This window comes from Peromyscus leucopus, chromosome 5 (assembly GCF_004664715.2).
Source record: "Peromyscus leucopus breed LL Stock chromosome 5, UCI_PerLeu_2.1, whole genome shotgun sequence".
In the NCBI taxonomy this organism is placed as follows: Eukaryota; Metazoa; Chordata; class Mammalia; order Rodentia; family Cricetidae; genus Peromyscus; species Peromyscus leucopus.
The window spans coordinates 86,363,331-86,389,893 of record NC_051067.1 but is presented as its reverse complement, the minus strand read 5'-3'; the positions used below and the strand labels follow the sequence as shown (position 1 = coordinate 86,389,893).

Here is a 26,563-nt window from a genome sequence, read left to right as displayed (position 1 = left end):
CTGGAGCTTTTCAAAATGTTTTTTAATTTCTATTTTATGTGTATGAGTGTTTGTTTGCCGCACATACATATATATATAACACCTTCATGCCTGGTGCCCTTGGAGGCCAGAAGAGAGTGTCAGGTCCCCTGGAACTATAGTTACAGACAGTTGTGAGCCACCATGTGGGTGCTGGGAACTGAACCAGTGTCCTCTTCAAACCATCAGTCTATCCAGCCCTCTCTGTAGGGGAGCTTTGAAGCCACATGGTCCAGCCTGGTCCCCATCCTCTCCCTCCTCAGACACGCTGTACAGAGAAGGCAATGGAGACCAAGGAAGTAGGGAGCTGTCCAAGGTCGCTCAACCCAGCTGGAGATGAGAGCAAACTGCAGCCACCTACTCCTGTGACGCGGAGTGGGCCTGGTCCACGCGGGCAGTGCCGGAGGAGAAGGCTGTGGTGCTCTGCCTTGGGAAGTAGAGGATGGTGAACCAGCCGAAGATGAAGACTCCTGAGGTGAAGAGAGGGTGTCAGTGAGCCTGGAACAGGCTGGCACAGAAGGGCTCCACTCCAAAAATTCAAGCACTTAATGCAAGAATTAGGTAAAAAACAAAACCTAGCCCTGAAAGACAGCCGAGTAAAACCCTTAGAGACCACAAACATTGGCCTTGAAATAAATGGCACGCACATCTACCACAGAAAAGGGAGAGCAAAAGAGAGGTATTTTCAGACAGGTAAAACCAATGCCACTACACATTGGGCTCCCCTACCACCTCTCTGTAAAGGACTACTACAGGATGCGTTCCAGCTAGACAAGAAGGTGCGTAGAGTGTAGAAAACAAGAGCAAGTACAGGATTGCCTGGGAAGGACCAACTTGGTGTGTTCAAGGGGAGTTGATAATGAAAACACTATACAGCAGTAACGATATCGGGAACTTAAAAGGTACCAAAGGGCTCTGCTATGTGTGGAGGAAGATGGGAATACCGAATAACTTAGACCCATCCGAGTGAGACAATGCAGGCTTCAATATTAATGTAGCCCATGCAAGAGTAGTGATGTCAGCCAGGCAGCGGCGGCACGCGCCTTTAATCCCAGCACTCAGGAGACAGAGGCAGGCGATCTCTGTAAATGTGAGGCCAGCCTGGGCTACAAATCGAGTTCCAGGTCAGCCAGAGCCATTACACAGAGAAACCCTGTCTCAAACAAAACAAAACAAACAAACAAACAAAAAAGAATAATGGTGTCATCTCTAAGTTCAAGATGCCTCTCTCCCCAATTCTAAACCTCTGGGATTTTCCAAATGTGAGCTAATGATTATTTATCTGGGGACTATCTCAGACGGCCCTAAAGAGTGTGTGTGTGTGTGTGTGTGTGTGTGTGTCTGTCTGTCTGTCTGTCTGTCTATTATTTTTTAAGATTTTTTTGTATGTATGAATGTTTTGCCTGCATGTATGTATTTGAACCAGATATCTGCAGAAGCCAGAAGAGGGTGTTGGATTCACTGGAACTGGAATTCCAGATGGTTGTTACTTCCCGTGTGGGTACTGGGAACTGAACCTGGGTTCTCTAGGAGAGCAGCAAGTGCTCTTAGCCACTGACCCATCTCTCCGGCCCATTATTTATTCATTTTTAGTTAGCATACAAAGAAGTAGATTTTACTGTAACATTTTCTTTTCTTTAAAAAAGAAAGATTTGTTTTTATTTTTTGCGTACGAGGTGTTTTGCCTGCATAAAGGTGCACTCGTATGTGTGCCTAGTGCCAGAGGAGGGCACTGGATCCCCTGGACCTGGAGTTACAGATGACTGTGAGCTGCCATGTGAGCGCTGAGAACCGAACCTGGGTCCTCTGGAAGAGAAGCCTGTGCTCTCAACCGCTGAGCCACCCCCCACCCCCGGCAGGCACTAGCCGTGGCATTCTCAGGCATACTCTGTCTTGATTGATGGCCCTCTCCCCTCTGTCCCCAGCTTGTACCCTTCCATCCCCGCAGTCCCTCCCCGCTTTCACGGGACTATGTATTCCGTTCCTTTCTCCCCACCCTCTTCCTTCAAACCTCTTTTTCCTTTCTACGCTCCCGTTCCAATGAATGGCCTTTGCCCAGCCCCCACATGCTTACACGCATAAACCCTAAGGCTAGGGCCCCATGTGAGAGCCTCTGTGGTGTCTGATTTCTACTGCAGTCCATACAGTGCCCGTGAAGACGGGAGGCTGCCCAGCTAAAGGCGCGGAGCTTCACGTGGGCCAGCCGATGCCCACGTGCAGCTAACAGCAGGGTAAAAGTGTGGTGTGTCTCCCCTTCGCTGCCTTAAACAGGGTCAGACTGGCTTCAACTGTGTACACAGACAAGCTGAACATTTAAGGAGTGTTTGTCTAAAACGGTGATTTCCCGTCACGGCCGATGCGAGCTGTAGATGATTAACCAGCAGCTTTGGCAGGGTCCTTTCAGGGAGCATGGCAGCGGTGCCGGCCATCTACAGTCACTGACGGACACGTGAAGACCTAACACACCCCACCTTGCCTTTCGGACCTGTCCTTTTTCTGAGTCTTCCTGGCCTGTGGTCACCTTGGATTCCTGGAACAGCAGGTCTAACTCCTGAACATGTTTTGACAAAAGTTGGAGCTCCCCCAAGGCGGGAGCCACTGTCTTATTGCAGACAGTCCCCCGTATAACTGTCCTAAGAAATGATTAATGAGACCTGGCTGTGTATGCTGTTGGCTCTGTCTTTTGTTCCCGTCCTGTATAATGCCAAGACCGGCATCACCCTGGAGTCAGGGCAGAAGACGCTTTTCTCCTGCTCCTCCAGGATAGCTATTCTCAGTGAACCCCTTTTCTGTTTCAGCTGGTGGACTGGGCCAAGTGGCTCTGTGTGGAAGGAAGCCAGGCCTCTGGCTTAGGACTCTGGTAATATGCCAGTGTATAGAAGGCCTCCTGGGTCCCACACATGCACGTAGCCATCATGAAAACCGGGGTGAGGAAGGGACAAGTTCTGACTTGGAGATGAAAGAGAATCAGAAGCACTGGATGTCTGGTGGGATGGTGGGGCAATGGTTAACGTTGATTGTCACCTTGAAAGGATCTAGAATCGTCTATGAGACAAGCTTCCAGGCATGTCTGTGAGGGAGTTCCTAGGTCAGGTTAATCCAGGTGGGAAGACCCACCCTAAAAGTAGGGGCACCGTTCCAAGAACCTGCAGGTCTGCTGACATGGGTCAGTGGGTGAAGGCACTTGCCAGAAAACCCCACAACGTGAGCTCAACGTCTGGGACCCACATGGTGGAAGAGAACCGACTTCCACGGGCAGTCCTCCATGTGCATTCATACAAACACACAAAACAACATCATTTTAAAAATTAAAAAGAGAGAGCTGAGTGCCAGCACCTGTCTGTCTCTCCATCTCCTGATGCAAGTATGATGTGACCAGATGCATCATGCCTTCACAGTGGACGGCACTCTTGAACTATGAGCCAAGATAAGGCCTTTATTAAGTTGCTTTGGTTGGATATTTTGTTGCAGCAATTAAAAAAGAATACATTTAACACATTAAAACCTTCTTTAGGATTCTATGTCATGTCACATCAAATCACATGACCCTGCCTTCCTGGTTAGAACTGGTTAGAACTAGAGATGGCCATCTGACTCAGAGTGCAGAGGCTTGGAGCAGCCATGTTAGGCAGCCATTTTGGAAAGCAGAGAGAGACCGAGTTGCCAAAGGCTGAACAGGAAGGAGACAACACTCAGCTCCAGATCAGAAGATGGGCGTTAGAATTCCTAGCCACTCCCCGAGCTGCATGACCACACATGCGCTGTCCAGCAGCCAGGCAAGGTGCTTAGTTATCCCAGGTAATCCATGCACAATGTGATCACACAATCTATGCACATCTGTGGCTTAGCTACATAAGCCCATATGCACATGTGCGGGGTGGGGGGACCTATAAAAGCGGGTTCCACCTATTCCTCCCCCCTCTTCCTGCACAGTCATTCCATAGGCCTATGCACACCCCTTCTGTTCCCTTCCCTTAGTAAACCCTTATAGTGGGTTTTGTTGTACCTTGTGGCTTTTCCCAAATGGTAAATGATGTCACTTAACGCTATTTGATGAATAACACTGCGCCGCCTAATAAATAACAGTGGGGAGATCTGCTTTGATGTATGTGGCTTTTCCTGATCCTGGTCCCTGTGACACCAGCCACCCTTGCTGCCCTGGATTCCACAAGAGTCTCGGATATCTAAAGTTAGTACCTTTGTCTTGAACTAGCTTTTGTGGAATCCTGTGTCCTGAAAAGTGCCCTCCCTGACCCCCAGGTCCCCCTGGTGCTGATGAGACAACCTGTGGCCCTCCCCGGAGCCTCACCTTGCAGCGAGTTGAAGAGGGCGAAGATGTAGATGGTGGACAAGCCCAGGGGGGTGAGAACAGCCAGCCCCCAGGTCATGCCCACCAGGCTTGAGAGGCCCAGAACAGTGAAGACCGACTTCCAGGTCTGCCCCCGTTCTTTGCCCGCTGTGGCACTGGGCAGAGTGACGATCTTCCAGGCCACCAGAGCCAGCACCACAGCTCCAAAGAGGAAGCTGACAAGGAAGTAGACGTGGACAGTAGCATAAAGGGCGGGCTCTTTCTGGAACCAGCACCTGGAGGAGAGGGATAAGCCACAGGGGCTGGGGAGGAAACCCCTGACCACTGAGCCGCCGGAAGCTTCCCTGGCTGGCCCTCAGCGACCGAGAAGATTGCCACACCGCCCCACCCCACTGCCCCTGGCTTTCCCGGGCCTCCTCCCTTACTTCACTTTCTGACTCTAGACTTCCACTTACCCCCTGTGCCACAGGCCAACTGCGTCTGACTATCCTTAACATTACTGTTCTCCCGATTCCCTCCTTCTCTCCCTCTCTCATGAAACCAAAGACCTCCAGACCCTCTGCTCCCCACGGCCCCACTCACAGCTCCAGCGAGGTGCGGTTCTCCTGGTCTCGAATAGTGTAAACACCGTAACTGTTGCTGCTCCCAGCTCCAATAACCACAAGAGCAGGCAGGCCTGGGGCAAGGGGAGGAAGTGGGCATCACCGGCGTTCCCTTGGGTGGGTGAGCTCCTCTCCAGTTCCCGCAGCCAGCCAGCCCTCAAGCTTTGGACTTCCCTAGGCTCTTCCCCCTCAACCCTCCACCCTCCCTTCTCCCCCTCCAGCCTGTGCCTACCCCAGCCCAGCAGGCTCAGCTTCAGGAAATAGTGTCCAAAGTAAGTATTGAAGACCCGGATGGCCAGCAGGTAGAGGTGGAAGGCCTCCAGGCCCATCCAGGTGAAGACACACAACAGGAAATAATGCAAGATGGCAGCTCGCAACCAGCAGGACGCTGGGGAGCCTTGAGAGCTGCTCCCCACGCTGATCAAGAAGGTAAGATTCAGGAGGAACAGGCTGCCGCTCAGAGCCATGTGGATCTTAGGGGCATCTTCGGACTTGAACCTCTGCAGAGAGAGCCTGGGGCAGAAGGGCCAGGGAGCAGCCCCAAGGAGTCACAGCTCACAGGGGGTTGCCCAGGTCGGTCTATCTCCCTGCCACAGTTCCGAGCCACAGCCAGCTGCTCTCATTCTCATGGCCGGCTCCTGTCCGAGCATCAGTTCCCACCCTTGCCAGTGGTTAGCGTGAAAGCACTCAGATTCAAATCCATGTGCCCTTTCATGGCTCTCTGTGGGTGCTGGGTCCTGCCAACCTCACCCTTGGACACATTCCTTGGCTAAACCGTGGAACTTGTGACAACGACAGAATTTGTGTTCTCATGACCCCCCCAGGCTTGACCATGCAGGTATTTCCCAGCAGCACAGTGAAATTCTCTGCCACCCCTTGCCACGGGGAGTCCACCCATGCTGGGTCTCAGGGCCCTGCACAGGGGCGGGGGGCTGTGGATATGTTAGTTGGGTGAATGGATGGGAATATGGGCAGATGGATGAGGTCTAGAATGTAGCCATGAGAGGGGCTCAGAGAGGACCAGAGACTTGCTCGGGGTCCCGGAGTCTCTACCCAGTGCTCCCTGCTTCTCTGTGGGGCTTCTCTCCCCACTGAATTGCTAGCAAATGAAGTCCAGAAGGGCTTCCACCCAAGAGATAGAGCCTAGAGTTTTCTGGAGTGGAGATAAGAGGCAAGGTCTTCCTGCACTGCTGGGCTCCAGTTTCTTCTAGCGCTCCAAGCTCAGCTCAAGGACCCTGCACCACGGCTAGCTGGCAAGGTGCACTCGGCCCACTGAGGATGGGAACGGGGCTGGGGACTGTGTTCTGTGCCAATGCTTGGAGGGGTGTCGAGGGGAGGGATGGCATGGGTGCAGCTCACAGGGGCTGGAGCCCAGGACTGCTTGGTGACTGAGGCGTGGGGGCACATGAGAAGGACAGTGGGAATCCCTGGACTGGAAAGACAGGAAGCCCAAAGGATGCTCCAGGTGGGTTCCAGTGAACCTGGGCTCCAGGAGCTGGAGTCAGGGAAGGCTGGGGCAGAGGCTTATCCCACAGACGCCTTCAAGTCAGCAGGTATGAGGGGTTCCTGGCCAGAGCCTGGCTCAGGAGAGCCAGGTGCCAGTGCTCTCTGTCCCGTGTTTGTCTGTCCTGTGCCTGTTCCTTGCCAGAGAAGCTCGCGTGTCCCTGAAGGGGCACCCTTTCCCACCTTCAGCCACAAGGAACTAAAGAAGGCGGTGGCTAGTCCCTTGTCATTTAAATCCAAGAGGAGCCAAATGGCTTGGCCGGCCTGTGTATTCTACCCTGTGACCACGGTAGTCCAATCAGTCATTGGCCTATGATCAAAGTCAGACCCTAAGGCAACTTTCATGAGATAAACAGGTACACACACAGAACACCCAGCATCCCAGGAGTGTGACTCCTAGAGCTCTGTGTCCACAGGGACCACATGCCTGGCTAACGTTCAGCCTTCTGTTGCAACTATGGATGCTCTGAACACTGGGCCATGTAGTTTCATTTAGACAGAGCCTTGCAAATCATATCCCCATTCCTGTGTGAATGTGGGCACACAAACACACATGAACGCCCTCACGTGCACACACATACATGGATACACACACACACACATGCATACATGCACACATAGATGATGTCTAAAGCAATGGAAGTGAAGGGGTCTTGAGACTTCTTAGCCATGCTCTGCCTCTGGCAACTTCCTGGCTTTGATAAATCTCTACAGTTACACATGACGTGATACTTGGGGAAGTTCCAGGAAGGAACCACAGACTGTCTGTGCAGTTTCTGCCCTTTGCAGTTAGTCTATAGTTATTTCAAAGTGTTTGTTTTTAAAGACCTTGATTCTAGAGCTTCATCTTTGCTTGAATGTCTAAGGAACAGTTCCTGAGGAGAGGGTGAAATTAGTGTCCTGACAAGGGAGAGAGAAAAGCTGTGAAAGGTAGGGTCCAACCCTGGGGAGCCTCAGTGGGAGCCCCTAGTTCTAGCCCTGCCTGGGGGCCGCACACTGTGAGTTTCCTAGTTCCAGGAATCACTCGTGCCCTGTGTTGGCCAATCTGAGTTGAGTTTCTCCCACTTTCAACTTCAGGCTCTGGCCCCACCTTGTCAGGGGACAGACTAAGGACCAGAGAGGACAGCTGAGACCACAGGACAAAGACACTCTGTCCCTTTCCTGTACCTCCCTGAGGGCAGGAGTGGGGGGTGGGGTCACTCACCTGAGGGCGACATAGAGAACGATGGTGAGAGCCAGGAAGATCATGGAGACTCCACAGCCTGCTTGGGAAATGTGAGTGAGAGTCTGTGCTGTGGCCAGGTCCAAGATCGGCCTCTGTGAATGACCCCAAGTCCGAATCACTGAAAGGCCAGGCTCGCACCTCTCCCAAACCCTGTCAGCCAGGAAGCCTCTCCCGGGACAGAGGCCGGACCTCTGGGGTCAGGATGGCATGGGCTGTTACCAGCAGTAAGGCGAAGAAGGTCAAGTGGTCGCAGCGGCAGACAGTCCTCTCATCCCCGGGCTCTGTGGAGCAGCCTTGGGTATCCCAGTTTCCTGTGGGCCACAGAAAGGTAAGGGCAGAGGAGGGGGAGGGGCAGAGAGAAGGGAGGGCCTGCCTCTCCCTGCACCTTCAGCCCTATGGAAAGTTTCTCATTCTAGGAAAGTCTTCCAGACCTACCTTTAGCCACATCCCAGAACACACAAGTGAGGATCATATTCTGAAACCAGAGAGCGCATGTCAGGAGAGGAAGGAGGAAGGCAGGCAGGGAGGAGACAGGGCATTCCCAGGGGCCTGCGTGTGCCTTATGAGGAAGACCTCTATAGGCTACATGGGAAGATGGGCTGCATCCCTGGGGGCTGATGCTCCCTGGACCATTGCTGTGCATGTAGGAGACACAACATCCATGGCACGGAAGGGTTTGCCTGTCTGTGCACGCACGCCTTCAGGATCATTGTCTGGCGGGCGTGGAAAGCATGCACACAGATGCACTCTCCAGGTCCTCATACATTTATGAACATGGAAGTGGGAGGGTGCGGGGGCATGTGTGTTCACACAAGCAGGGCAGACTGTGCATGACCCTGGTGGTTTCTTCTGGGTACAGGGCATAAGGTCCCACGCATGGCTTCTCAGAGCTCATGCACTGTGTGCCCCACAGTAACTGCCAGGCCTGGGCAGAAGACTCACAGGGGGTTGGTGCTGGTGGGAAAAGGTGATCTCCACCGGCTCTGACAGTCCAGTGGCATGCATCTGGCCCACACTCAAGCCCACCATGCGGCTGTTCAACACGCTGCCACCATTGTCCTGGAGGAGCTTGGGGCCCTGGGAGGGATTGACAGGAGGCTAGGCTGTAGGATGGGCTGACTTTACCTGCCCTAGATAGGGGTCTAGGGAACTCTAGGACACCCCCCTCATCTGGAGTCAAAGTCTGAGACTAGGGGACCAGGGATCCAGGGACTCAGGGGCATAGGCAGCTTTCTTCCTGATGCTCCCTATAACATGCTGGGCTGGGCTGGGCTGGGCTGGGCTCTAGACTCCATATCACCTCACTGAAAGCCAACCCCTGATATCTCTGAACTGGAAGAACTTGAGGCTAAGATCAGCCAGGAGATGGGGTAAATGCCAGCGAATGCCTCCAGGTGGGGGAAAGAGTGCATCCAGACCCAAGGGTGTATATATCTAGCTTAAGCAGATGGATGCATGCCTCAGGAGCACGCATCTGACATGTGTTGTCAAGGGAGAGCATGTTTGTCCATGTAGACACAGTCATATGTGAGCACACCTGATTATATGTTCTCGGGGATACAAAAGGGCATGTGTGTTTATGTGTGTGCAAGGACACACAAGCGTGCATGAGCACACTTGGACTTCATACACAGCCAACGGGTGCTGATGTCAGGATATCGGAATAGTCTTCAGTCCCCAGACTGTAGAAATGGCTCTTGGATGACCTGGCTGCCTTAGAAACCATCTCAGGGACCCTGACCCACTGCGTATTTAACTGCAGCTTCCTGAGCTCCCAGCATGCCTCTTACCTTGAAGATATCGCCTTCACTAATGTTCAGAATAGTTATGGCCAACTGGACAGCAGACCCATTGCCAGGCAGGAGGGCTCCAAACAGGCTCTTGGGAAGTCGAACTCTGTCAGCGGGCTGTTCCTCACCCTGCATCACCTGCTTTGGGATCTGTAACCATGGACCCAGAAGCTCTCACCTTACCCGGAGGATTCCAGCCCCCACTCGGGTGCTGCTACCATCCCGGTTGGGAGAGAAACTGCAGTGTGCCAGGTGAAGGGGCAGCATCTTGAGGTCTCTAAGTTCTGGGGGTTGAAGATGGGGAGCAGAACACCTGGCTCGGTCCAGGCTCTGTTCCTCATGGGCTGGGCCCTTGGACAGGCATCGACAATGGGGCCCCAGCTTCCCCATCACAGAGGCCAGCTGAGCACGACTGTGTTGGTGCAGCCATGCTCTGCTTTTAAGTGTGGGGAGGGCCAGTGGGGATGTCCTTGAAGGAAGCAAGGGGAAGAGTGTGGAGACAAGGGACTCATGTTTACCTTGAGTGTGAAGTCCTTCCTGCCCAACAGTGAAGTGTTATAGACACCGAGAATAGTTAGAATGTTAGAACAAACCTCCCCAGAAATCACCAGGCAGCCTTTGTCTAGTCTCTGACCTCCCGGCTGCCCGGGGGCATCAGCCTGCACCCACCTGTGCTTCGGAAGGATCCAAGCTCATGGAAACAGGGAGCTAAGAGTTGGAACTGAAGCCCCAGTTTTACACTCCTAGTCCAGATCTTGTTAAAAGGACATATGGGTGATATCTTGAGCCATGGCGTACCCTACCCAGAGGATACAGCACCATAAAAGGCTGAGGAAGTTGGGTGGTGAGCAACTCAGTCAGATGCCTGGTCTCTGCCCTCAACTTCATCCCTTCAGGGAGGCTGGGGACTTGCTGAGCCCTCAATGAACCAAGAATTCCTTGGATATTAATTTAGGTGTGCTTTCCAATATGTTTTTGTTTTGTTGTTTTTGAGACAGAGTTCATCTGTATAGTCTGTGTTGGCCTGGAGCTCAGGAGCAATCCTCCTGCCTCTTCCTCTTAAGTGCTGGGATAATGAGCATGCATCATCCTGCCTGGCTTCTGATACTCTTGAAAGTGGGCAATATTCTCATCACTTGCAGGTGAGAAAACTGAAGGTTGAAAATGTAATGTGCCCATGATGGAAATGGCTGGTAAGGGCAGAGGCGGAGTTCTCTGGGCCAGTGTAAATCTAGAGCCCTCCCATTCCTTCTCCCTGAGGCCAAGTGTGCCCTTACTCTGACTTCAGATCTATACTCTGGCAGAGAGGTTAATGGGCACTTGAGGCTTGGAGGAGCCAGAGACTCATTTTCCAGATGAGCACCCAAGGCCTCTGGGGGAAAGAGGACTTTCTGAGGACATCAAGGGCAGTAGCAGGAGGGCCAGTTCAGGGATCTCCCAGCAGCCTGGCTAATCCACCACCAGGTCCCACCCATCCAGTTACTTCGCTGGCCCTGTTAATGAGTGACAGAGCTATGCCGAACATGACTTAGGAGGGATAAGCTTTGATGGACACCAGCCACCAGAAAGCTCTTCACCTGGGAGGGCATCAGAGAGAACAGCAGGTCTTCTGAGACATCTGTGCTGATGTTCTGAATCAAGGCCTTAACAAAAGGCAGGTCCACAGTCTCCATGGAATTCTCCAACAGGTAGGACTCATATTTCAGCCAGTATCTGCAAGGGGCAAAGGATCAGGGGAGGAGGAGATTGCAGGCCGAGCCACCCACTCCTCAGGCTCTTGGGGTGATGGCTAACCCAGACTATCAGAGCTGGCTAACCCAAACTATCAGAGATGGTTAACCCAGACTATCAGAGCTGGCTAACCCAGACTATCAGAGATGGCTAACCCAGAGTACCAGAGATGGCTAACCCAGAATACCAGAGATGGCTAACCCAGAGTATCAGAGACCCTGGATCCATAATGTGAGGAAGAAGAATGGCTTGGAAATTGATCCTGAAGGAGTCCAGCTAAAGATCCTCGGATATCTTAATGTTTGTCTTTCAAAATGCTTATTTATTTTGTGTGTATAACTGTCTTGTCTGTGCATATGCATGCCATATGCATGCCTGGTGTCCTTGGAATTCAGAAAAGGGCATCAGATTTCCTGGCACTGGCATTAGAGATGGTTGTGAGCTGTGCATGCTGGGAAGCAAACCTGGGTCCTTGCAAGAGCAACAAGTGCTCTTAAGTGCTACGGCATCTCTCCAGCCCATGCTTATCTTGTAAAATAGTAAAATGTCAGAAACAATCCATTCATTAACCATTCCAGCATATAGTATTGAGTGGCATTGAGCACACTCACAGAGCTCTGAAACCATCACTACCATTTACCTCAGAACAGCCCCACCACCACCACCACCACCACCACGGAAGGGAAGCGCATGCTCACTAAGCAGCTACCCTTGCCCCTTCCAGCCCCTGGAAACCATTCACCTAATTTACTTTATGCCTCTGTAAACTGCCCCCTCTTCTTTAAACAAGGTCTCATGTAGCCTAGGCTGGACTTGAACTCACTATTCAGCTAAGGATAACCTGAACTCCTGACCCTCCAGCCTCCTCCTCTAGAGTGCTGAGATTACAGCTTTTGTTAACCACACCCATTTTACAGTGTTAATTTTTTTTTTGCTTGCTTGATAAGCATTTTACTAACCTAGCCACATCCCGCCCAAACTTTGCCTGTTTTGAATTTACAGAACATTGAAGCACATACTACGTGGTCTTCTGAGTCTGGCTTCTTACACTTAGCACATTGTTCTCCATTCATGAATTGTGACTTCAGTCCTTCTGAATGAAACACACCCATCTACTGATGGGCATATAGATGCACTCCTCCACTGATAAGCACATATGGATCTTTGGATATCACCATTGACAGGCACAAGGACCTTTGCATCCATCCTCTGATGTACATACAGCTCTGTACACCCACCCACTGATGGGCATTTGAATATTTCCCACTGTAATGGACAGTGTTTGTCAACTTAGCCCAAATTAGAGTCACCTGGGAAGAGGGCTGAGAGATTGAATCCATCATATTGTCCTACCGGCATGTCTGTGGGGCATTTCCTTGATTAATGATTGATGTGTGCCCAGTCCACTACGGGTGGTACTGTCCTTGGACAGGTGATCCTGGGTTGTATTAGAAAGCAAGCTGAATGAGTCATGGGGAATGAGCAGCAAGGAGCATCCTTCCAAATTCTCTGCTTTAGTTCCTGTTTGAGGTCCTGCCTCTGACTCTCCTTAGTAATGATGGACTGTGTTGTGGACATGAAAGTCAAATAAACCCTTTCTTCCCATAAGTTGCTTTGGGCTGTGGTGTTTATCACAGCGACAGAAAGCAGACTGGAACACCCACCTTTCAGCTATTGTGAATAGGTCTGCTGTGCAAATTCTTATATGAGCATTCATGGAAGACTTATTTTAAATTCTTTGGCATGTACACAGGAGTAGAATTGTTAGGTCATATGGTAATTCTCCATTTAGCTTCTTGAACAGCTACCAAATGGTTTTCCTCAGCAGCTGCACCATTTCACACTTGCTCCTGCAGTGAATGGAAGCTCCAGTAGCTCCATAGCTTTGCCAACACAATGGTTTTGTTTTCTGTCCTTTTTAACTGCAGCCATACTTATGGGTACAAAGAGGTGCCTCATGGTAGTTTTGATTTGTATCTTTTTAATGACCCAGTGAGGTTGAGCATCTTCTCATACACTTTTGGCTTTGCATATCTCATTTGAATAAATCTCCTTGGGCACATTTATTGAGTGCTAATTGTATATTAAAAATTCAGCATTTGAAAACTGAGCCACAGACCAGCAAGATGCCTCAGTAGACAAAGGCGAATTTTGAGCACGCAGATTACCTGAGTTTGATTCCTGGAACCCATATAAAGGCAGAAATGACTGGATGAAATTGTCCTCTGACCTCCACAAGTATGCAGTGACATGTGTGCCCCACCCACATCACAAACATAAGAATGAATACATCTTTGGGTTTTTTTTTTTTTTTTGGTTTTGGTTTTGGTTTGTTTTTTGAGACAGCATTTCTCTGTGTAGTTTTGGTGCCTGTCCTGGAACTCACTCTGTAGACCAGGCTGGCCTCAAACTCACAGAGATCTGCCTGGCTCTGCCTCCTGAGTGCTGGGATTAAAGGCGTGCACCACTGTTGCCCAGCCAGCCATCTTTGGGCTTTCTTCTTCTTCTTTTTTTTCTTTCATTTTTCTTTATCAAGAAATTTTCTACTCACTCTACATACCATCCACAGATCCCCCCTCCTCCATCCTCCCACCCTCCAGCCACCCCACATCCCCACATCCCCCAAATCAAGGTCTCCCATGGGGAGTCAGCAGAGCCTGGCACACTGAGCCTAGGCAGGTCCAAGCCCCTCCCCACTACACCAAGGCTGCACAAGGCGCAAGGCATCACATCCCAGGCACCGGGCTCCCAAAATCCTGCCCATGCACCAGGGATGGATCTCCATGTCCCTGCCTGGGTGACTCCCAAACAGTTTGAGCCAAACAGCCACCTTCCATATCCAGAGGGCCTAGTCCACTCCCACGAGGGCTCCACAGCCACTAGTCTACAGTTCATGGGCTTCCACTAGTGTGGCCGGTCATCTCTGCACATTTTCCCATCATGATCTCAAGTCCCCTGCCTTCAGAATCCCTCCGTGTTTTCTTAAAAGACAGGTCTCATTATGTAGTCTTGGCTGGACTTACTATGTAGATCAGGCTACCCTTAAATTCACAGATACTGAATTAAAGTCATATGCCATAATATCTGGCTTAAATAAGTGTGTGTGTGTGTGTGTGTGTGTGTGTGTGTGTGTGTGTGTGTGTGTGTGTAAACTAAGTCCAGTGGTGGTGGTGGTGCATTCCTTTAATCCCTGCACTTGGAAGACAGAGAGAAGCAGATCTCTGAGTTCAAGGCCAGCCTGGTCTACAGAGTAAATTCCAGGACTATACAGAGAAACCCTGTCTTGAAAACCAAAAAAGAAAGGAAGCAAGGAAGGAGAAATGAATGAAGGAAGGAAGGAGGAATGAATGAAGGAACAAAGGAAGGAAAGAAATAAGAAAAGAAGGAAAGGAGGAAAGAAAAAGAAAGTAAGAGAAAACTGAGCCACATGGGAACTGACTGACTGCCTGGGAGCAAGCAGATAGTATTCCAGACAACACAAAGCCTGTTGTCACTCATTCTACAGGGGAGGAGGGCTGGTGTCGCTCTCCGAGGTGCTGAAATGTAGAAGCGTCCCTGTGCTTGGGTCTCTTTCCCTAGCCCAGGACCCCAATTGCTACCTTCCTAGCACTGCGACCACAGCCATGTGTGCCCCACCTCTTGCTTAAAATCTTTAAAATTTACTTTTATTTATTTTTTATTGTGAGGCTGACACTGCATGCCACAGTTTGCATCTGGAGATCAGAGGACAACTTGAAGGGATTTGTTCTCTCCTTCTACTATGTGGGTCCTAGGATTTGAAGTCAGGTCGTCAAGCTTGTGTGTCAAGAGCCTCTACCTGCTAGGCCATTTCTCCAGCACTTCCCCCGCCCAGTTTTTTAAATGTAGTCCTAGAGATCAGAACTCAGGTCCTCACACTTGTGCACAACACACAACACACTGACTGAGCCATCTCCCCAGCCCCCATTCACTATTCACCTTTCCAAGAAACCCTGGACAGGTGAAGGTTGAAGTGGTGATAGGAGACAAGAGAGCCAGAGAGAGATACACCCAGACTGAGGCCATGGAGACAAAAGGGAATTCTCTCTCTCTCTCTCTCTCTCTCTCTCTCTCTCTCTCTCTCTCCCTCTCCCCTCTCTCTCCTCTCTCTCTCCCTCCCCTCTCTCTTCCCATTCCTCCCCCTCTCCTCTCTCTCTCTCTCTCTCTCCTCCTTCTCTTTCTCTCTGCCGTGGGGATGGAACTCAAGATCTCAGGCACACTAGGCAAGTGCTCTACCACTACCCTACACCCCAGCCCTTGTCACTGTTTTTTCATAGACAGTTGTCAAGGAGAAAGGACCCTATAGAGACAAAAGAAAATAGATCCCAGAATAGAAAAGTAAACCACACAAAAATATGCAAGTATTATTGGATGGAGACAGCATAAGAAAACCATTGGACCAAAAACAGGGATGCGGGGGTAAATCCATTGAGCAACACATATTATTCTGCTTTGATTTGCCTTTAATAGTCAGAGAAGTGCTGGCTTTTGTTGGCACCAAATAAAACAGAAAATTGTACAAGTATTGAGATTTTTGTTGCCACATAAAGTGGTAAATAGTGAATTGAATATGTGTTTATATATGTCCCTACCTTGTGTACTTAAAGACCTTTCTCACTTTTGCAAAATAACCCAATTCCCTGTCCTAAGAAAGATTCCCCAATGTGGTTCTCAGGTCCAGTGAATTATCATTATTTTATGATACTTTGGTGCCGGCCCCTCCTCCTCTGTGAGACAGGCCCAGACTGGCCTCAAGCTCCCAGCCCCCTTCCTCCACCTCCCGAGGCTAGGATTACAGATGTGCACCACCACCACCAGAGCTTCCAATCATCTTGAACATAAGTGGGACACTCCCATTCAGAAGCAGTCTCCACACCACACTCCCTCATCCAGTCTTTCTAATGGGCTCAATCCAGATGTCTGCCTCTTTCTAAGCTGCTTCTGATGACCTCTCCACAAGAGGACAGATAGAAACAAGCTATTTGACGGATCCCCCACACCCACACCCTATATAGACCAGACCATGCAGATACAATATGTTGCCATGACCACCCTTTGTCAGAGAGTGACCTTCTGAAACTTCTGACAATGAAACCAGAAGGAGGGGTGGAGGGAGGAGGAAGGGAGGAGAGAGAGGTTAAATAGCCATTTTACCGAAGAAAATCTCTAAATGGCCAGTGAGCACATGCAAAGATATTGGGGTTCATTGTTCACGGTGAAATGCCAGTGGGAATCTCGGGAGATGCTCCTCTACACTAGAGTGGCCAGAACCACACGAGGGCCTTCTGCACTGATGACAGGAAGCAAATGGTACAGCCGCTTTGGGAAACGGTTTGGCAGTCTTTTATGGAGCTCAGGATATATTCAGGGTATATTCCAGCAATTCTGTTCCCCAGGCATGGATCCCCCACCACATGGCAACATATGGCCTCAGGACTTGAATTAAATAAAATGTTCATGGGAACAATATTCAGATCAGTCAAGAACTGGCACCAATTCAAATGCCCATCAATTTGTAAATGGACAACATAATGTGATATGTTTGCATGGGGTAATCAAACTAAAATAAATACTATAAAATATGGATGAGGCTCACCATGCTAAAGGAAGGAAGGTCTACTCAGGAGAGCTCCCTTTATACATGATGCCCAGAGGCAATCCTAAGGAGGAGGAGGAGGAGGCTGGCGGACCTGACTATGGTGGGGCAGGAGCAGCAGCAGGTTGCAGACCCTCGGAAGGGCGTGACTGCAGTGATGGCCTCACACACCTTGTAAATATTCTAACACTAAACTCCAGTGCTGAGCGGAGTGTGTGGTGGTATCCGTGGCATCCCCATCAGGGTACCAAACTGAGGTGGTGCATGCCTGTGACTCCAGCACTTGGGAGGTGGAGGCAGCAGAATCCAGACTTCTAGTTCATCTTTAGCCAATTTGAAATCTGGGCTATATGAGACCCTGACTCTCCCCTGACCCACCCCTGAAAAAGAAAATAATACACCCGAATATAAAAACAAATAAAATGTAGCATGCCAGAAGCCAGCACCGCATAAACCAGGTGTGGTGGCACATACCTGTAATCCCAATACTCTAGAGATAGAGGCAAGATTCTCAGAAGGGCGGGGTTATCTTTAGTTACATGGTGAGTGTGCGGCCAACCTGGGCTAGAGACTCTATTAGGAAAGTGTGGAGGTGTGGTGGAGGGAAGGGGAGAGAGAGAGAGAGAGAGAGAGAGAGAGAGAGAGAGAGAGCTCACGATGGCACAGGCATGCTGATAACGGGAAATGATGTGTCACTTGAGAACAGATAAAGTTTAAAAAGCGCTGGGCCATAGAAGAGTGACCACAGCAGCACTGTTGTTACCAATGTGTTGCCTGAGAGACACGGTTTAAGGGAGGAAATGTTTATTTTGGCTCACCCGGCCCCCGGGTGAGTGTCTGTATGGTTCCTCTGTTGCGGGAGGCAGAAAGCCATGTGATGTATGGAAGGGGCTGCTCACCTCATTGCAGCTGGGAAGCAGAGCAAAACAGGAAACAGACAGGGCCAAGAGGTACTCTTGCAAAGGGTGCCGCCAACTCGGCCGCACCGTCCCATCTCCACTCTCCGGCCCCCAGCAGTTCATTCCAAGTTTGAATTCGTGAATATTTTGAACCATTGGTTGACTCAGAGCCCTTACAATCTTATCTCTGAAAATGAACTCAGACACAATCAGAGGTACGGTCTGTCATCTCCTGGTGGCTCAACACATGCTGAAAACTCAAGAGTCGCCAACAAGGGCCGAAGAGATGGCTCAGTGGTTAAAGCCATCCATTCCTCTCAGAGAAGACCCACATACATGGTGGTCCACAACCGTTCATAACTCCGGTTCCAAGGGATCTGATGCCTTCTTCTGGCGGCCACATACACACGTGTAGGCAAAACACCCACACATGTGAAATAAAATAAATAAATCTAAAAATACATTAAAAAATAAATGATAAGAAAAATTAACCACCACACCACCATTACTAACATCCTTTGTGCTGCTGGGGAGGGGCATGAGAGGCCTTCTGGGAGACTAGAAATATTTTTCAGCTTTCTGAGGGTGGGAGCTGAAGGATGTATACAGTCATATGTAAACTGCACCACATTCGAGACAGGTGCCAGAAGAGGCCAAAAGAGGGTGTTGGATCCCCTACGGCAGGAGTTACAGGTGGTGTGAGCTGCCTGGTGCAGGGAATTGAACCCGAGTCACCCGCAAGAGCAGCCAGTGCTCTCAACTGCTAAGCCTTTCTCTCCAGCTCCAACATTTGTGCATTAAAATCATAACAACATTATTATATAATGTCTTGATGTATCTATGTTTAAGAAGCATGGCTTTGGACTTCTGCTTTATTATTATTATTATTATTATTATTATTATTATTATTATTATTATTATATAATGCCTCGACAAACTCACAGAGGTCCACCTGCCTCTGCCTTCTGAGCACTGGGATTAAACGCGTGTGCCATCACCGCCCGGCAACATATCTATCTATTTTTTAAGAAACATGGCTTTGGACTTCTGTTTCTGAATCAGGAAGGGTTGTTTATTCTCCTAAGAATGTGTGGAGAAGCCAAGTCACGCAAAGATGGTGGAACCCTGTCAAGAGCCGCTACGACAATGACGACCTCGAGGTGACATCCTGTAGAAAACCATCAACACGAGGTTCAGTGCCTGTGGCCTCTCTTCTCCTGGCACATCTGTTCTTCCTAAGATCTTTCTACTGAGAGTTTGAGTTTCTGATGAATAGAGGTCACTGCGGGTCACAGAACACACCTTACTGGCCACAGCAGGAATGAACTGAAAGAGCACACTAAGGGAAGGAAGCCACTCCATCAGCAGGACGGACACATCCAGGGGACAAAAGCCGCTCAGCGCTGACTGGCAGGCATGAGAGGAGACCCTGCCTCGGGCAGGACAGGGGCTCTGCAGCCACAGCAGGGCATCAGGGAATCTCAGGGGAGGTGTGTGAGGAAAGAGAAACAAACCTGAGACTCCATGGCCCTGAATAAACAGCAAGCTTTTCCTCCCAAGATTCAATTCAGGGCAACACAATTCTCTCTCTCTCTCTCTCTCTCTCTCTCTCTCTCTCTCTCTCTCTCTCTCTCTCTCTCTCTCTCTCTCTCTCTCCCACCACTGTCTGCAGAAAAGGCACTGACTCCACCAGCCAAGCAGGAAGCTGAGGAGCAGGGCAGTCTGCTCTCTCCTCACCAGATCTATCACATCAAGTGCCTCCTCTAAGCCTTCTACATCCAGCTCCTGCCTCTGACCTACTGTGTAATCATAGGCAAGTCATTTGACTGCCTGGAATCTCAGTTCTCTCCTCTGAGTAATGGGTTGATAACAGGACCTACTTCAGAGCATTTTTTTAGGGTCTGGATGTCAAATGTCCCCACAGCCTCCTGTGTTTGAACACTTTGACCCTCTCTGGTGGTGCCGTTTGGGAGGTTGGGCCTAGATGGCAGGTGGAGAACACAGGGGATAGACCTTGAAGAACACAAGCGAGGCCTGCTTCCTATTGGCCTCTGCTTCCTGTGCCCCTCCCTGACAAGACGTGAATGAGTAAGTAAGTCATGCTGTAAGCCGCCACTGCCATGGACGGAGCCTCTCCATCCACCATGCCCTCCCACCATGGATGGACAGCACCCTTTCCTGTGAACCAGCCTTCTCCTGTAGGTTGCTCCCGCTAGGGACCTTGTTACAGAGATAAGAAAAGTAACTGAAGACAGTGTGATGAAGATAAAAGTGTACACTCAAGGGATGGAGTGGGAACAGACCACACCTCAGTCCTCAAGGCACTTGCTCTCTCTAAGGTGTTTATCCGGCCACAGAGTGGCAACAGAGGAACCCTGGGCTTCACGGTGTCTAATAACCTGCCAGAGTATGGCCCGCGGGTCTGGGAGCATTTTCAGGCCACTAAAGAAGGAATGTCAACTGAACACGGTCTTAATAGCCAGCCTTGGGCAAAGGTTTTCATGCGTCCCCTCAACAACCATTTCCTGAGTCCTGGCTGTAAGCTGGGCACGTTTGTGGCATCCTGGTGAGTTTTGGGTCCCTTTGCCTAGAGGCCAGAGCAGAGTGGAGAGGCAGCTGCCATGGCAGTGGTGACAGCAGAGACGGCCCCTGAAGGCTTTCTCTCCCCCTGCCCTGCCCCCTCTAACCAGCCTCTTTGGCTCATGAAGCCAACCTCGGGCCTGCCTGGGCCATCTTCGCTGAGCAGCTCCGGGGGCCTGAAGAATCACATCCTATCACGTCTCACCTCCACCCCTGGATCCTGCCCTGAGGTCCAAGCAATCAGCCTAGAGTGCAAAGTGGACCAAGCCCTTCTTAACTTCAGATATGCCATGTCCCTGTTTCCGTAACGGTCTCGTTAACACGGTCCGTCACACCTGACTCGCCGCTCATGTTTCCAGTTCTATCCTCCGCCTGTCCTGTCTTGACACGGTCCCCTCTGTCCCCTTGAACTTCTTTGCACTCTCACGATTCAAACATTGTAGGCCTCCCCTGTACCATGCAGTTAAGCAGCCATATCACACACCCTACGTATGGGTCCACAGGAAAGCTCTTCCGGGCTCCTCAAAGCCCTTTCCAGGCTGCCTCCTGGAGAAGGTCTTGGCAGACTTCCTCTTCTGTGCTAGGCAGCAGGCTCCTTGTCCACACTCTGACCGGCCACACTCTGAGTCATCACTATGTGCATCCCTTTGTCCCTCCACTGCTCCCAAGGCAGAGATGGGATGATTCGTCTCTGCAGCTCCTAGTCCGGTGGTTCTCAACCTTCCCAAAGCTGCCACCCTTTAATACAGTTCCTCATGTCGTGGTGACCCATGGTGACCACCCCCAACCATTATTTTTGTTGCTACTTCATAACTGTAATTGTGATGCTGTTGTGAATTGTAATGTAAATATCTGATGGTCTTAGACCACTCTTGTGAAAGGGTCCTTCAACCCCCAAAAGGGTTCATGACCCACAGGTTGAGAACCGCTGCCGTACTCAGTAGGGACTCTGATTGCCAGGGTGGGGCCAGGCCAGAGAGAACATGAAGGGGTGAAGAAAGGCGCAGCATGTTCTAGGGCCCTGGGGACCTACGGCCTTATGGTTTCCCAGCAGACCACTCCTCCCATCCCTCCCAGACTCCTCTCTCCTCACCTCTGCAGGTTCCCCACATCACAGGGGCTGTCCGCCGACCCCTTGCACGTGGTGAAGCATGTTGCGATGTCGTTCAAATCGAAGCTGCCATACTGGCGGTCCTCCTTGAGTTTGCAGGGGTTCCTTGGTTCTTCAGTGGGCATCTCATCTGACGGAGGAAGCAGAGTAGGCAGACAAGGCAGGTAGCGGAGGGCCAGGGGACTAGGAGACGTGGTGGCTGCATCTGTCATCCCTGTCATCCGGCTGGCTGGCCTCCAGCAGGCTCCACCCTCCCCAATCCCCGAGTTCCCAAGGGAAAGCATCCCCCCCTACCTCACAGGGCTGCTAGGGGTGACTTGGGGGGAAGCATGGCTTGTGAATCTCTAGACAAAGGCCTTGCATGGTGCATGGTAGTGTGCGATCAAAGGCTTTCTCGGTCAGTCGCTCTCGGACCGCCTCCTCCACAGAGCCTGCCTAGCTTCCTCCCAGGCCCGGCTGCTGTGGCCAGCTCTAACGCACAGTGTTCTGGCTTGACCTTAGCCTCCCAGCTTTGCCTGGAGCGGGTAGAGGCTGCAGCAGGCTGAGGTGCGGGGGAGGGGCACACAGCGGTCAGCAGGTGGACAGAGACTGGCTTCTGTGACTTCTCGCGCAGAGCCCTGAGCGGTGGAGCACAGAGGCTTCCTGTCACAGCCTAGCTGTTTGTCCTCAGGAAAATTACTCAATCTCTCTGAGGCTTGGTCTTCTCATCCTTTATGTTTTAGGGGATGAAAACAGATGATATACCTGGGCACATAGCCCGTCTTATGTATGCTGGACAATGATGTGGTTTTTTTTTTGTTTTTTGTTTTGTTTGTTTGTTTGTTTGTTTTTGAGACAGAATCAGTCTGTCTACATAGCCCTGACTGTCCTGGAACTCACTATATAGACCAGGCTGGCCTCAAACTCACAGAGATCTGCCTGACTCTGCTTCCCCAGTACTGGGATTAAAGGCGTGCGCCACCACATCTGGCTACAGTGTGACTTTTAATTGAAATAAAATTGATGTGCATGAGTGTGTGTGTGTGTGTGTGTGTGTGTGTGTGTGTGTGTGTGTGTGTGTATGCCTGTACAGGATATACTTGCCCACAATGTCGATGGCTTCCTCTACTGCTCTTCATCTTACATATTTTAGGCAGAATCTCAACTGAACCTGGAGCTTGTTTCAGCTAGACTATCTGGCCAGAGAGACCCCAGGATCCACCTGCCTCTGCTCTCCACAGCACTGGGGTTACAGATGTGTGCTGCCATGCCTGACCTTCATCTGGGTGCTGGGGATCCGAACGTGGGTCCTCACACTTGAGTAGCAAGCACTCTCACTGAGCTGCCTCTTTAGTCCCCAAAGTCAGTTGATTTATCTCCATTTCTACTTATGTGGGAGTTTGCGCTTTTATCTGCCCTTAAACAAAGGCAGCAGAGTTCAAACACCCAAACAGGTGGCAAACGGCTCAGCAGTGCAAGCGCCTTCTGGGCAAGCGTGAGGACACGAGCTTGTTTGGTAGAAGAAGAAAACCGACTCCCAAATGCTGTCCTTTAACCTCTACACACACACCACGGGCAAGCACCCCCCCCCCCCCGATAATAAGAAACAAATTAAATCATACACAAGGGCATAAAATAGGAAGAGGAAGTCCCTCTTCCTCCAGGTCCTCAGCCAGTTTGGGGTTTGTTCAAACTTGCAGACATTTGCCATGTCCACTCAAGCGCTGGTGTGTGGGAATTTATATCAGAGATATCGTGTAGCAGGGTGGCACAGCATCCTCAGACGCTTTCTCCCTTGTTCTTTTCACTATTGACAGATGCTCCCTCCCTCCCTCCCACTGCCTGTGTGTGTGTGTGTGTGTGTGTGTGTGTGTGTGTGTGTGTGTGTGTGTGTGTACCTTCCCTTGTTTGTATCTTTGTCAGCTTCTGCTAAGACTTCAGAAAATGCTCATATCACAGGAATCTGTGCATCCGATTTTTATCAGGTGTGTGGAGTTGGAGTATGGCTCAGGAGTGTCTGCCTGGTATGTGCAGTGGGTCAATCCTAGCATCCAAGGCAGTGGGTGTGGGCAGGGATGGGGCTCACCAGGTATGCAAGTCAGCATGTGAGAGACCCTGTCTCCAAAAATAAATACAGAAACCGCTATTGCTAGGCTTTGTCAAATTTCCCTTCAGAAAACACATGTACACACTCCCACTAAAGGTGGCAAGAGTCACCATTCCCACACATGCTTCCAATACCTATATTTCACTAGACCTTCCAGTCTCTGCCAGCGCAAAAGATCAAAGCCAGCCTCATTCTAGTGTAAGACATCGAGTGACATCATTCTGTGTATTTGCTGTTCATTTCCACGTCTCTCTCTAGGAACTGTTGGTTGGATCCTGTGCACTCTTGGCTGTGGGAAGGGTCACTGCAGTCTGTTTCGTTCAGATTGGTCCACCAGGAGCTGTGACGGCGCTAAGATGTGGAGTCCTGGAGGAGAGGAGGGCTGGGCACTTGCTTTTTAAATATCCTTTGTTGGTGTTTGATCAAAAAAATATATCATGGACATTACTACTTTAAATTCAAAGGAAGCTGGTTCATTTCCAAATATTAGGACAGAAAATAAAACTCATGATAAAGGAATGGCAGGACAGAGGGTAAACAGCGTAAAACTCACTGGAGCATGTGTTATAAAGTCAGGTCTGTAAGTGACAACGTTGTTTAAATTCACTTCGACTTTCAGCTAGGAAGGGGAGCTATCGAAGATGCACTGAGGCTGGGTGCCGGGCTTAAATACAGAGCTAGTTCACATTTGCGTTCACACGAAATTGGAGGAGGAGTGGGAAGAAGGGGTGGAGAGGAGGAGGAAGGACCCAATAAGGAGGAGGAAGGACCCAATGAGGAGGAGGAAGGACCCAAAGAGGAGGAGGAAGGACCCAAAGAGGAGGAGGAAGGACTCAATGAGGAGGAGGAAGGACCCAATGAGGAGGAGGAAGGACCTAAATGAGGAGGAGGAAGGACCCAATGAGGGAAGGTAGTCAGGGTTAGGAAAGGAGGCAGTGGCCTCAGGGTGGGTGAGAACACAGCTTTCCTCCATCCTGCTGTGATTCCCAGCAGGGCATTCATAGGAGTGACTGTCTGTGCTTCACCCCTGAAGCACCAGGTAGGCAGCAGGTAATTGCTAGGTACCTGCCCCTGCCCAGGGTGTGGCGGAGATGGAGACCCCTTAAGACCTGAGATGTGTATATGCTCGCTCTCTTGACTACCTCGTGATCCTGGATGCTGGCCCACAGACCAAGTCAGAGTTCTCCAGAGAATTGAGTTGGACTGCACCTCACTGCTCCTGGATCCCTTAATGGACCCCTTTGCTTGCTGTAAGTTTACTCAAAATAAACCTCTTTTGACTATCAGATAAACTACATGGAATTGCCCCTCATTAATTTCCACTGTAGGCATCCAAGGGAAGCTCCTGGTGTCCAACACAGAAGTACAGAGATGAGCCCTTGTGGTTCCCCAGCTTCATCCCAGGCAAGTCTGGCCTCAAACTCAAGTTCCTCCTCGGGAGGGCTGGAACAGCAGGTGTGTACATCCACACTCAGGGAGAAGACTTAAACGTGTGTCTCTTGTTGTTTCCTGAGGACTTTGGAAGTCCAGCTGGGAGTTCAACAGCTGTGGGTACAGCAGGTGGGGGCAAGCTGGAGGTCAGAGGCCAGAGGTGGCCCATGCGCCCCCTGCGCCCCCTACGCCTCGACCCTTGTCCCTTCAGCCCCTCCTGCCCTCACCACCAGCCTCTCCCCTCTGCAGCCTCAGCCCATTCCTCTCCCTTCAGGCTCAGGGAGCCAAGAGCCTCCCTCAGGCAAGCAGCCGCCATTTTTGTGCCCCCTTTGAGCACCGCGCATGCTTCTTGAGTGTGTGAGCAAAGAGTCGATGGATAAATGGACAAGTGGCGTCTGATGCACCAGTGACCGCAAGGGACAGAATCGAATGTCTGATACAAATCTGCCAACTCCTGTGTCACTCAGAGGATTGACGTCACCCAGTCCCGAGTGTCCCTGCCGCTGTTGGATCCACATCACTGCTTGGAGAAGCCTTGTTGGCCTGCCCAGGGTTGCCTGACAGCCTGCTCTGCCCCACAACGTCCTCTGGCCACGAGAAGGACAACACTGTCGCTTTCTACCCAGAGTCGCCAATAGCCCAGGCTGGCTTCAAACACACTATGTGGCTGAGGCAGAACTCAAACAATGGCTCCTTCTGCCTCTACCTTCCAAGGGCAAGCACGCTTCACTATACCTGTCCACTTCAGAGCCAGAAACTGACTCTGTCCTTTACTGACTCCATCTAAAGAGGAGATTTTTTGAACCAAGAGATGCCAATCCATGTGGCCAGTCACATGTCCACAGTGACAGACCCGCAGAGAGGTGGGCACCTAGGATCCTTGTCAAAGTTGGAGCAGACAAGGAGAGGCAGGGCACTGAGATGGGAGCACCTCACCACTCCACAGAGCCACCACTGAGCAGCCGAGAAGGACACGGAGCCATCCACGGAGGTGAGGATGGCAGCTGGCTGTCCTGAGGTGGAGGCAGGACCAGGAACCCCATGTTGGTGTCTGAAGCCGAAATGTGTATGACAGGAGTGGTCTGGCTCCTGTCTCCTGTCACTGATGACACTCAACAGTGCTGACAGGGATGGGGAGCCTGTGATGGATGGGCTATGGAGCACCCGCCCTTCCAGGCTCAGCTTCCAGAGGCCCCAACACCTCTGCCTGGAACCTAGAGGCCAACTGAATAGCTTGTTTGGCCCGCCGTGTCCTAGAACCAGGTTCTAGCCAAGCCAGGATGGATGGACAAAGGGAACCTGCCACCCGCATGATGGGGTTTGTGAGGACGGGGATGACCCAACAGGACAGGCCAAAAGAGAAGATGAGGCGGTCACTCTGATTTCTCACTTTCCAAGCCTGTCTGAATCCCTGGGTCTTTCCCTACACTTCCCAGAGCCCTTTGCAGCATAGGATCTCACAGGCTTAGCAGGAAGGTTAGAGAAACCCGCACGTGCTCACCTGAACCCAGTAGCAGAAAGAGCAGGAGGCCCAGGCTCCTGGCTGGTGCCATCAGTAGTCAGCAGAGTCCGGTGGCTGTGTGGCCTCCTGGTCTCAAGCTCTGTCCAACTGGCCTTCCTTCTGGCTGACGCGCGGCCACTGTTTCCTGTGGCCTCTTTCTTGT

At 50.9% G+C, this 26,563-nt stretch overlaps 1 protein-coding gene across 1 annotated transcript; it reads right to left on the bottom strand.

Moving 5' to 3' along the window:
- Positions 1-111: 111 nt before the first annotated feature.
- Positions 112-26,563, bottom strand: Adgrg3 (adhesion G protein-coupled receptor G3). The gene is made up of 12 exons (XM_028871551.2): positions 26,401-26,563; positions 21,365-21,512; positions 11,025-11,160; positions 9,448-9,597; positions 8,600-8,734; positions 8,093-8,132; positions 7,877-7,968; positions 7,637-7,749; positions 5,162-5,442; positions 4,910-5,003; positions 4,328-4,602; positions 112-488 (listed from the first exon to the last, which is right to left on the bottom strand). Exons 1-12 carry the CDS (start codon positions 26,450-26,452, stop codon positions 376-378), a joined length of 1,629 nt encoding a protein of 542 aa, XP_028727384.1. The 5' UTR covers positions 26,453-26,563; the 3' UTR covers positions 112-375.